The following is a 13193-nucleotide window of genomic DNA, read 5'->3' as shown; positions in this document are numbered from 1 at the left end:
GATTCATAGACAATCCATGTTTTGCTTATTTGTAATAATTGGGACGGTTTAATTCCTTGGGTATGTTGTTTCTTACCACAACTTGTTTATCTCTTTTCTAATTTAATGAATTAATTTTTATGTTGCTTCTAAAAAAAAGGATATGAGCATGTTGTGGTTATTGCGTCTACAGTGCAGTCTCCATAGGGCCTAAATCCTGTACTTACCCCATAAAATAAAACTTTAGTCTACCAAAAACTTTTGAAACCAAAATATTTTTGTGCTTTCTTTGACTTTGGAATCTTCTTACAACAAGAGTATCCTTCCTGAACTCTATCATATCCTTGCATTCCTTACAACAAGCGTATCCTTCCTGAACTCTATTATATCCTTGCATTCCTCATTAATCGTTCCCAACTCAACATAGTGTCTTCTCAAACAACTGACCTGCACCCAAATCTTCACGGTTTCCATTGACATCCCTACAAGTCCAGCTGATCCCTGGCCTTCATGACTGTCTTCAACCTTTGAATTTTGAAATATATCTTCAGAATCAGCATCAGACTTCCTTAAAGGCAATGGTCCTAGTGAAATCCTCTTCACCTATGAAATGCATCTCTGCACTGTTGCTGTAGATGGTCTCTGTACATGACCAAATGTGCTTCTGTGTTTGTGTATATTATATATGGCTGTATGCATTATGTCTATATTATAAGTGGTGTGTGCCTGATTGCTAACTTGCTACGTATCTAGTCATTTACTGATCTGAAGAACTAAAAAATAATAAGAAAAAAACATCAACTCACCATCACAGGCCAAAATTCCTAGGTTTTGCTAAAGTTGCCAAACTGCCTTAACTATATACATGAGAGTGAGAACAGATCCTATTGACCTCCCAAAGAAATTTTTATTTATAAGTCCATAAGAGCTAAAATTATATATTTGGGAAACTTCATATGCTAAGAAATCAAAGCATAAACTCCAAAAAGTAGAAATCAATCTGTACCTCATTGAAATATCTGAGAAGAAGATTCTTAGTGACTCTTCCTATGCCAGAACCACAATCTGCAACAGTTATGCCCTCTATAAGAATTAAGAAACCCATTACATTCAATAGACAAAGTAAATATGTTAAAAAGGAAAATGATGTTACTACAGATGCTCTAATTTTAATATATTCTATCCAGTGTTGAATATCAAAATCTTTAATGGGTTGCTTTGAGTAGAGAACCTTGAAGTGGTATAGTGCATATTTTTACTTACATTAGAACAAATATGAACTCTTTAGCTCACAAAAAATAGCATAATTAGTACCCTAAAATAACATTGACCCATAAAACATCTTAAACAAAAGAACCATACTTCCAACTGGTGCATTTGCAATTTTCTATCTTTATCCAGGCTCACCTCATCAAAAACAAGAAAATAAAAGTATATATCAGTTTCCACCTGCATTAACCTTGCCAATATATCAATTTTTCTCTTTGAATGAACAATTAAGATTTCATTAAATAAAACAAAAGTGGAAACAACTAAAGATAAACCCACAGGCAAATAGGAACACCAAGCAGAAGAAACAAAACATTCAACAAAAAAAAAAAAACAGAACAATATCCCAATAGGAGTAGCCACTAAAAACAAGTAAACAACTAAAACTCTATGCACAATATAAACCCAAAATAATTAGCATCCCAATACTTCCTTCAATCTTATCCCTAGTTCCAAGAAAAAGTCTTCCTTGGAATCCACCTGAACAAGAACTTCACTCTAGATGCCAAAGATCGAGCTGTCTTAATATGGTGACAAAAGACTTATGCACCATCTCCTACTCTACACATCTGGTCAATCACCATCTAAAGGTCTCCTTTACCTCCACAAGATTAAAACACATTGAATACATCAATATCATCTCTAATAGAATTCCCATGTTCAATGGGACCCCAACGCACCAGAATTATCCCATCATCATGCCTCCTAAAGGCACCCTCAAACTGATTACCCTGGATTATGAATCAAGCATCCATCAAAATTTAGTAAATACCAGTATGAAAGATTTGTTCGAATATATAAAAAGTCATATACTCATATGCATGACTTAATAAAAGCTTTATAATGAGGACACCAACCTATAGAACACAGACATATGGAGTTTGACATGGCAACTTCAAGAAACCTGAAACATATTGTTTATACAATATACTGTCTATCATGAAATGTTTCCAAATAACAAAACTATTAAGGAATGGGATATCGAAAGGATGATATGGATCCTGATTTGTCTTTTTGCGTTCTCATATTAGGGAATTCTCCAAAAACAACATGCTGAATGAAAGGCTAGAAATGGAAAGCCTGGATTGGCAAAGGCTGGGTGAAGAAAAGATTATGTGGTTGAAAGGAACATTGACGACGAAGAGATTAGACAGGTAGTTTTCTTAATATAGATCTAAAGCTCCAGACCCAGATTGTTGGGAGGTGCGAAAAGATGATTTCTGTGATGTCTTTAAGGAATTTGGAGATAAGCACACAGTTAGCCGCGACATCAATGCTACGTTCTTGGATCAAATCCCAAAGAAGTTTGATATTAAGCATTTATAAAATCCAAGCCAAAGTTCTTTCTTTGAGGATTAAACAAGTCCTCCCCTCTATCACTAGTCAGGCCCAAGGGACCTTCACTCAAGGACAACAAATAACTTATCAGATCTTGATTACCAATGAACGAGTGAAGGAGATGAAGAGATCTAGGCAAAGAGGTCCTGTTTGTAAGCTAGATCTTGAGAAGGCATATGATTCGGTGCATTGGCAGTTTTTAATATAGGTTTTGAAGTGTGGGTTTGGGCAAAGGTGGTGTAGTTGGATGTTTGGTTGGGTTAGTACTTGTCATTATTCCATCCTAGTTAATGGGGTGGTAAGGGATTTTTTTTCCAACTTGTAGGGATATTATACAAGGGGATCCACTTTCACTTTTCCTTTTTACCCTAGTAGCTGATGTGCTCAGTCAAATCATCACCAAGGCTGATAGGGAAGATGTTATAAAGAGATGGAGAACAGACAGAAACCAAATTGTAGTCAGTCATCTCCAATTTGCAAATGATTTAATGATTTTGTGTGATGGATGTTGTAATGAGAAAGTAGGAAACCTAAAGGAATTGGTTCTTGGCTTTGAAGGAATTTCCAATTTGAAAATCAATCTAGAAAAGATCCACATAGTGGGATTGAGGAGGTTGAGGCTGTTGCAGATTGTCTTGAGTGTTCTATCTCCTCTTGGCCTTTCTCTTATTTAGGGATTTTATTAGGCTGTGTTTGGTTTAAAGGAAAGGGAAAGGAAAGGTAGGGAAACCTTAACAAACCTTGTATAGGCTTCCCTGTCTTTCCCTTCCTTTCCCTACCTTTTCCTTCAAACCAAACATAGCCTTGGGGGAAAATCCTAGGGAAAATAGGTTTTGGAATCTAAACATATAGAAGTTTGAAAAGAGATTAGCCTTGTGGAAGAAGACTTATATCTCTCTAGGTGGTAGGATCACTTTAATGCTACCTTGGCGAACCTACCTACTTACTACCTTTCTGTCTTTAGGATACTACCTAGGGAAGCGAAGAAGTTGGAGAAAATGATGAGAGACTTTCTCTGGGAACCAGGAGAAGGTAAAAAAAAGATCATTTAATCAGATGGGAGGTTGTGGTAAGAATTAAAAAGGAAGGGGATTATGTCTAGGAAATGTGGTTAAAAAGAATTTGGCATTGTTGGGGAAGTGGTTGTAGTGGTGGCCCTTGGAGCGAGAGAAGCTTTGGCATGAAGTGGTGAAGAGTATTCATGGATGTTCAGAGAATGGGTGGGGTGTTGGTAAATCACGAAGGCTAACTTCGCAACACCTTGGAAGGCAATTCATAGACTTCTTCCGTAGTTTCTCAGTTGTGTCAGGTATGATGTTTGTTCTGGAAATTCTGTTTGGTTCTAGGACACTTGGGTTGAAGATCTTCCTATAAAAGACCATTTTCCATCCTTGTTCTCTGTATTTTGTATAAAAAAGAGGTGACCGTGATCTCAAAATTTCTTCCTTCTATGTTAAACCTTTCAGCTTTGACTGGGATTTTAGTTTTTGTAGAGGGTTAAGGAATGAGGAAGTTGAGTTTCCATCTAATCTAATCAGCCTCCTTGATAAGGTTTGGTTAGACCCTTTGAAGCCAGATAAGAGGATTTGGGACCCTCAAGCAAAAGGGATTTTTATCTTATGTTTCCTTTTTCAAGCTCCTTCGCTATACCTCCCAGGTTTTTCCCTTCAAATAAGTCTAGTGTAGGCTAGTTTCCCCTAAGATTATGACCTTTTGTTGGGAAGTGTTCCATGGGAAAGTAAACACCTTGGATAACCTACAAAAGAGAAGACCCTTATTTTGTATTTTTCCCAACTGGTGTACTCTTTGCAGATCTCATTGTAAGGACTATTACCATTTATTCATATCCTATTCTTTTTTATAAGTAAAAGACAAATTTTATTAAAGAAAACAAAACTGGATACATCTGAAACAGGTGTTAAGATAACACTACACAAGCCCCCCTACAAGACCTCCAACCACACTAAGACAACAACTCCAAAAGACAAGTTCAAAAGAAAATAAAAGGCATTGATATATCATATGCTAAATGTGGTAGTGGATCACAACCTTCTCTCCAAAATCCAAACCATTCGTAGAATCCCTCCTCGTCCCAAGTCCTAACTTTCTCCTTCAAGAGCATTTTGTTACGATCCATTTGTCCCATGTTGGTAGTATGGGATGCTAATGTGAGGTATCTCACATCAGTAGTATGGGATGCTGTTGTGGGGTATATATGCGCTTGGGTTCCCTCCCTCTAACAGCTAGCTTTTAGGGGTGAGTTCTCCTAAGGCTTAGTTTGGAAGGAGTACAAATGCAAATATGTACAGTGCAATATGTATTTGCACTGTACATATTTGCATTTGTACTCTTTCCAAACTGAGCCTAAGGCACATAACACATTTGCAACTCTCCTCAAACTTTCTTCTTTCCTCTTCCTTTCAGAGGCTCCAAAGGCTTTCTTAACAAGACTTTCTCCTCCCAAGAAGAATAAACCTAGGGACTTTCCAACTTCTACTTCTCTATCAACTAAACTCTTCAAATCCACGCTTTTTCTCTTTTCCTTTTTCTCCATCACCAGGCACAGCAAGACCGAGTGGGCTGTGCTGCCAGCACACAGCACGACCTGGCTTGCAAGCCTGTAGCAGGCCAAGCGCAGCCTGCCCAAGGAAACTAGCTGTTGGCACACCCCCAAAGGCTAGTTTTGCTTTATTTAATTTTTTTTTTTGGAGGGGGGGTTATAGAAATACCCTACCAACAACTATAAACTGTTCTTTAGGGGTATTTATGTATTTTGGCTTTGAAGGGTAGAAAAATGACAATAATGCCTCTGAACAACTATATAACAGCTAGTTTGGGGGGCATTTGGGTAAAGTGATAAATGGCTTTGTAATGACCAAAATACCCTTCCCAATAACTAAAAAATGACTAGTTTTTCAGGGTATTTTGTGCAATTGATTTATTTTCAATTCCTATAAATACCCATATTCTCCACCATTCACATCGCACCAATTCTCATACTCTCTTATACACACTATCATACTCCATTCTATAATTCTCAACTTTATTCAAGTTTCAACAAGAAAAAGGCTTTCTCAAGTATCTCAAGTTAGCAATTTGGGAGGCTTGAAGGCTTCAACCGTTGAAATCGAATTGAGATTTCGAATCGGCAATCCCGATAAGTTGCAATTAAATTAATTTTTATATTTTTAATGTCCAGTCGCAGTATGAGAGTATCAACACTGATATTGATGCTACTGATGTTGTCAAAGTTCCCACCCTTAATACTACTACTAGGGGAAAGAAAAAGAAGGGCAATAAGTTGACTAGCCCAGTCTGGAAATTACAATGGCCTGTGCGTACAAATTAGCCAATAGCTACCCATCAAAAATAAATAAAACACTTACATATTAGCTACACCAGTTCTGAAGGTGTAATCTTGGAATGGACCCATATACATAACATGAATCCGCAATTCCGCACATGTATTTTGCTTGATTATGAAATCATATGCAGTATACTGATTCCATGAGACTGGTTCATGTTACGGTCATAAAGGTTAAACAGGTATGTTTGACGCGTCTCCACAGTCTTAGTGCTACAACTAAAGCACCCTAAATTGAGAGCTCCCAGAACCAAAGGACGTTAAACAGCTTGGCTTCACGCATTCCAACAGCCTTATGGCTTTTAGCATATGGGTCAAGTACGTTACCGTATAACTTCCTTATCCTGTTGGAACAAGTGGTGCAAACCCACCACTAAACTTATTCTAAACCAGTGACCGTAAAAAGGCGACTCAACAAATGACAAACCCTTTTCTAAACCAAAATTCAGAATGCAGGAAACTGAAACCCCAAGAGGAACGAGAGAGAGAGATTCAGAATGCAGGAAACTGAAACCCCAAGAGGAACGAGAGAGAGAGAGAGAGTGTGTGTGTGTGTGTGTGCATTTTTTTGTACCGAGAGCGACGAGATGTCGATTTCTTAAGCCAGAACCAAAGCGGTCGACCAAAAGATTCTTTAGAAAAGCTTCGCTACCCTTCACGTCTGCCTCATCAACATGCCCGTATCCACCCAATACTCCATCAACAGACGCTTCAACACCCTGAAACAGCAATAACCCATACAACATAAATAAATAACTGAAATATGAGCATCGAGGGTTTAGGGTTTTAGGCGTCAGCAAGCTTACTTCCCAGTAACCGACGCCTTTCCGATACCATTCAGTCTTCTTTTGATCGTCTCCTTCTCCGACCTCTTCTCTCCACATCTCTTCAGCATTCTTGAATTCCCGGCCATCGGTATCCGACCCACCAGCCTCCATGACGGAAAACGGAACAGAGAAGGGTGTGAAGGATCGGCAATGATATCAATGTTAATTTTCCGGATACAATGACGTTTATGCCCCTGAAATTGAATGCTTCGGCGTCCACATTCTTGGGCCCACCAGGTCGGGATTGAACCGCCTAAACGTATAGTTTATTCCCTTCACATTTGTTTTTTCTTCTCACTGTTGTTGGTAATGAATGGCGGTTGGTCTTCAAAGCCTCCGTTTTTGCAAGTTTTATGCGCTCGTTTCGGTGTGACGATGGAAAGCAAGGTGACCCTATTCTCCAAGTTGTTGCAAACTTGCATAGACAAGAAAGTCCACTTAGCGGGTAAAGTTATTCATGCTCAGGTAATCGTTAATGGTTTATTCTCGGACATTTTTTTATCCAACAGGCTAATCGAGTTTTATGCGAAGTGTGGTAAGTTAGATTTCGCGCGTCACGTGTTTGAAAAAATGCCTGGAAAGAATATTTATTCATGGAACGCTATTGTTAGTTCGTTTTGCAAATCTGGTGAATTACAAGAAGCAGAACATTTGTTCCTTGAAATGCCCGAGAGGAATACTGTCTCGTGGAATACAATTATCAGTACATTAGTCAGGAATAAGCTGGAAGAAAAGGCATTGCATTTATATTATGTGATGAATAAAGAAGGATTCAGGCCTACCCAGTTTACTTTTGCGAGTGTTCTCAGTGCCTGCGGTGGCTTGATGGAATTAGAACATGGCATGAGCTGTCATGCCCTTTCTATTAAAGTTGGTCTAGATAGTAACATGTATGTGGAAAATGCTTTGGTAGGTATGTATGCAAAGTGTGGGATTATGGAGGATGCAATTGAAGCATTTGGTGAAATGTCTCAACCAAATGAAGTTGCATTCACAGCAATTATGGGTGGATTGTTGCAAGCAAATCGCATTGAAGAGGCTCTGAGAATGTTCACAAAGATGCATCAAATTGGAATTCAAATCGACTCTGTCTCCATATCAAGTATTCTCAGTGTTTGTGCCAGAGGAGGGAGTGGAGAACCAAATGGTCCTAGTCCAAGATATGGGATTCAGTGTAACATCCATGGCCTACAAGTACATGGCTTCATAATTAAATTCGGTTTTGAAATGGATCTTCATGTGAATAATTCATTACTTGACATGTATGCAAAGAGTGGGAGTATGGATGTTGCTGAGATAATTTTTGCAAATATGCCTGAGGTTAATGTTGTTTCTTGGAATATTATGATAGCTGGTTATGGTCAGCAGGGCACAAGTGAAAGAGCCATAGATTTGCTGCAAATGATGCAACAGCATGGTTTTGAACCAGATGAAGTCACATATTTGAGTATGCTAGGAGCCTGCGTCAAGTCTGGGGATATGGAAACTGGCATTCAGATGTTTGACCAGATTGCATGCCCAAGCGTAAGTTCATGGAATGCCCTATTGTCTGGGTACTCCCAAATTGGGAATCACATGGAAGCAGTAGAATTCTTCAAGAAGATGCAGTTTGTGAATGTCCATCCTGATCATACTACTTTGGCTGTTATTCTCAACTCATGTGCAGGAATTGGTTTTTTAAATGGTGGAAAACAGGTCCATGCAGTGTCAATAAAGTCTGTTCTTGATGCTGACATGTTTGTTGCCAGTGCACTAATTGACATGTACTCCAAGTGTGGAAACATTGACATGGCTAGGCACGTTTTTGACAGGATGCATGAGAGAGATGACGTCTGTTGGAATTCAATGATTGCAGGTTTTGCACTCCATTCTCTAAATAGGGAAGCTTGTATCTTATTTAAAGAAATGCAAGAGAATGGTGTGAGCCCTACTCAATTCTCTTATGCTACTATTCTGAGTTCATGTGCTAGATTAGCTTCTTTGTCTCATGGGAGACAATTACATGCTCAGATAATAAAAGATGGATATATAAATGATGTTTTTGTTGGGAGTGCTCTGATTGATGTGTATTCAAGATGTGGCGATGTAAGTTTGGCTCGCCAGTTTTTTGATGAGATGCCCAATAAGAATACTGTTTCTTGGAATGAGATGATACATGGGTATGCACAAAATGGATGTGGGAATGAGGCTGTTGACCTCTTTGACAATATGATCCAATCAGGTGGAAAACCTGATGGCATAACTTTCATTTCTGTTCTTACTGCTTGCAGCCATACTGGTTTGGCTGATGTAGCCGTCAGGATCTTCAATTCCATGGAGCAAGAACATGGGGTAAAACCATTGGCAGACCATTACACATGCATTATAGACTCTCTTGGTCGAGCTGGTCGGTTCAATGAAGCAGAAATTCTTATAAATAAGATGCCTTATATAGATGATCCAATTGTTTGGGAAGTTTTGCTTAGTTCATGCAGAGTTCATGCTAATATCAACCTTGGGAAACTAGCAGCAGAGCAGCTATTCCGCATTGACCCACAAAATCCAGCCCCCTATGTGCTTCTGTCCAACATTTATGCTTCTTTAGGAAGATGGGATGATGCATCAGCTGTACGGGAAAAGATGAGTGGTCAACAGGTTTCAAAGTATCCAGGCTATAGTTGGATTGAATTTAAGAATGGGGTGCAAGCCTTTATGGCTGATGATGATCTTAGGATGGTAGGTGGTGTAGGTAAAGAAGTAAATCAGGGAAACATCCTTTCTTTTAGGGGTGGTGCTAAATGTTTCAGGAGGCGATTGATCAAGAGAGTATCTACTTAATCAAGAAAGGGAAGAGAGGATCGGAAAGCATGAAGATAAGGTGAGGGAGATAGCTAGGTATGCGATTAAGAAGAACCGGCATGCAGAGGCAAAGAGTATTAGGCTCAAAAAGGAAGTAAAGAAAGGAGAGGTCAAAGAAGAATATCTCAAAGAGAAAAGCTCCAAGAGGCACATAACAAGCAGCAAGATAACAAGGAGAACCCTTATAGAGACCAGAGTTCAAAACACCGCCCTAGAAAGGTAGTTGCAATAGGTTCAAGCACAAGCCACATAGGTTCACGAAGAATATGAGGGATACAAGGAGCACATTCCCACGTATGCAACAACTGCCTTGTGGATTAGTGGGTTGCTCAACTAGAGGCCCAACTTAGGGTGGCTGGAGTGGAGCTTCCACTTCCTCTCCCTCTAGCTTTGATATTTGTTCTAAGTTTAAGCCTATATTGTATCATGATCATTTCCTTTTTTGAACATGAAATTAATTTTTATTATTGGTATAGATTTTTATTTTGGATAGGAATTAACATGATCATTGTACAAGTAATTTTCAGATATAATGAGAACTATTCCCCTTTTGTGTAATGTTTCGATGTTCTCTCTCCATAAGGTCTTAAAAATTTCTTGGGCTTGTCCCCCCCCCCTCCCCCCCTGTTGCCAAAAAAAAAAAAAAGAAAGGAAAAGGTCTTAGCATGCCTTCAACCTGAACAAGTTGCCCAACTTTGATGGTAAAGTCTTAACTTATCCATAAAGGGGGAGCATCCTTCTAATGTTTGTATTCATCAACCAACAACTAAATTTCCATTAAATGTTAAATAAGAACTAAGAAATTTTAAACAAAAAAATGCGAACAAATATTTATATACAAAATAATAATGTAAAATAAAATCAACATAAATTGGATAAACATAAATAAATATAGGTTTTGTTTGTATAAAGTGTTTCATTTTGAGCTTTGGGCTGTGAAAAACAAAGTTGATCCAAACATGTTTGAGCATTTCATAAGAATTACTTTTGAAAACATCACATTCTAAAGCCAAAACACTTATAAGTCCCAAAGCACAAAGCCTAAAATTAATGCTTTTTGGGGGCTTTGAAAGAAAACTTCGTAAAGATATATCAATGTTGGAGAGAGAGAGGGAGAGAGAGAGGATCAAAAGGGAAATTAGAAAAAGTAACAAGAAATAATTACATTGAAATAGCTAAGGGTAAAGCTTCACCGAGCAATGTAGCTTGCATGCAACCAATGTTATCTCCCGAAGCATTGCTCAAACTTACCCATCTTTGCAAATGTTTCTCATTTATCCTTTCAAAAGGTCTCCAAGAAGATTTATATGGAATTTCTTCCAGCCACATAAGAGTAGGTTTGAATTGTTTATTGATCGGTCCATTAGACATTCCTATTTCTACAAACATTTTTCATTAATAGTTCCTGCCCTTACATCTTGGTGACACTCGAGAGCATTTATGAAATTTGGTGAAAGATGCTCCCTTGGTTGTAGGCACAGTTGGAAGAACAAAGACATATCTTTTCAATTTGGGTGTTGACTCATCCTAGATAACAAGTGTTCAATTCATAAAATAAATAATATTTATAAAAGCAAACTAATGTGACTAAAAAATCAAAGTCCCAACAATCACCACATATCAAATGTATATTCAAATAAATAAAAGGAAAAAAAAAAAGACACCAAAAAGGAAAAATGACTTGGGTAGGCTTCCTAAGTAAAGCCAAATTACAGTTTGCCTTTCTACCACCAATAAAATTGGGCTTGGATCAGCATAGACCCTCCTTGTAGATTATGGATCATGGAAGGTTACCTAAATCCCCCATACAAATAAACACAAGAGAAAACAAAACTCATCTTCTAAGTCAATATATAAAAGAAAACCACTGAAATATAAATAAGAAATAAGCTACACGTTTAGTTTTATGTACGAATTTTATTTAATTTCTTGCTTAAGTATCAAAATTACACTTACAAATCCTTTTTCCACCAAACTTCTAGTTACCTAAAGCCAAAAAATGTGGACATTTGATTACATCTACATCTTGGAAGTTTATGCATCTTTATCTTTTTGTGATATCAAGTAGAGAGGAAAAAAAGAGGGAATAAGTAAAAGAAAATTCTCATTTTTATAGTTATAGCAAGATTATCAATCAGCACGACACTAACAATCCAAAACAAGAAATATCACAAAGTATCCTTTCGAACGGCCTATATTCTTGCTAGTGAACATGATTAACTTGAGAAACTCTTCGAACCGCTAAAAGTAACAATGTGTAGTCTTGTTTTGCTTCTACCATTCCAATTTGCCGAAAAAGACCTTGGTGTAAGTGGTATCTCCAAAAAAGGAAATCAAGAACTGAAACCTAAAATTCTAACTTGATCTTGATCCTGAACTAGAACTTGGAATCGTTGTATAAATAAGAATTCCAATAAAAGAAAACTTAATTCAAATTTCAAAAATCCCAAAAAGCATATTCTCAAGTTAAGTTAATTCACTTAGATCAAGAAATAGGATAGTGCATCCATTAACATACGATTTACTACAAAGTGATAAACCCTAGAAATATCTAGATTCTTAATTATGAATGGCAATGGGGCAGTGATCATATTCTCCATCCTTGACCCCAATTCTTAAATAAATCTCTATCCCCAACCCCAATCCCCATCGGGATAAAAATTGTCTTCCATCCCCAATCCCCGATGGGACGGGTTCTCCACGGGTACCAGAAACCCCAAAATTTTTAGTTAACAATGTTTTTTTGAAAAATAAATGCAAGTACATGCATTTCAATGGGACTATGGTGGGGATGTTAAAAGAAAATAAAGAAATCACAACCAGGATACCTCTAAAATGACACAATGACACTTTATCAAAGTAATGTAGGGCCCACACACTTGCGAGGAGCACAAAAAGAAATCCTACACTCACGATGAGCGTGAAGTTCCATGTAAGACCTACGATGAACATAAAACACCTCCCCAAACCTGCGATAAGCAATCAACGTCACCTAAGACTTGCGATGAACATAAAAAGACATCGCAAGAGCCTGATGCACTATCAGCACCTTGCAATGAGAACTAAATGGCAACTCCTACTATAACGAATGGATGATATACCCTGAGGCCGATGTCACCCGCCTATGGGAGATTGGCATTCCTTCTATTCACAACCAACTATGACGAAGCACCTCGGAGGCAATTGAGAAAAACACCTAAGCACACCAATCAGATCCATGTCTTGTCCTTAACACGTGTACACATGGGGAAACCCGTAAGGGGACGTAGCCTACATACGCCATGCAAAAATGCTTAGGAGAAGGGAAATTCTGTCATTAAAGGATCTCGTTAGGCATGTTGCGAAATCCCAATGGTGCTCCCTTAGTAGTTGACATAAAGATAAATATCCCATTTCCTAATAAGAAATGTATCATTTTAGATCATTCTCCAAAAAACATTGGGGTCCTCTCTATAGAAAGGGAGAATAACTCTCCCCCACGTCAGAGAACCATATAACTTTGACCCTAGAGTTTCTTAGGGGACCTCTCTCTCTTATCATCCCTTCTCTGCTCTTCTCCCACCAACCTCTACAACCAA

At 38.1% G+C, this 13193-nt stretch overlaps 2 protein-coding genes across 3 annotated transcripts in view; one reads left to right on the top strand and one right to left on the bottom strand.

Annotated features, from left to right (window-relative positions):
- Positions 1-6890, bottom strand: part of LOC148846140 (alpha amino-terminal protein methyltransferase) — a 43756-nt gene extending 36866 nt beyond the window's left edge. For both annotated transcript variants that reach the window (XM_088953781.1, XM_088953782.1), the window contains exons 1-3: positions 6757-6890; positions 6525-6669; positions 986-1044 (exon numbers count right to left, since the gene is read on the bottom strand). In XM_088953781.1, coding sequence (XP_088809907.1) covers positions 986-1044; positions 6525-6669; positions 6757-6888 — 336 coding nt within the window. In that variant the 5' untranslated portion in view covers positions 6889-6890. The remainder of the gene's footprint in view (positions 1-985; positions 1045-6524; positions 6670-6756) is intronic.
- A 91-nt stretch (positions 6891-6981) lies between these two features.
- On the top strand, positions 6982-10173 carry LOC148846139 (Pentatricopeptide repeat (PPR) superfamily protein). The gene has a single exon (XM_088953780.1). It carries the CDS (start codon positions 6982-6984, stop codon positions 9592-9594), a length of 2613 nt encoding a protein of 870 aa, XP_088809906.1. The 3' UTR covers positions 9595-10173.
- Positions 10174-13193: the final 3020 nt, after the last annotated feature.

This window comes from Nelumbo lutea, chromosome 7, assembly GCF_056320005.1.
Source record: "Nelumbo lutea isolate HS-2025 chromosome 7, American lotus-T2T, whole genome shotgun sequence".
Lineage (NCBI taxonomy): Eukaryota > Viridiplantae > Streptophyta > Magnoliopsida > Proteales > Nelumbonaceae > Nelumbo > Nelumbo lutea.
This window is presented reverse-complemented; position numbering and strand designations above follow the sequence as displayed.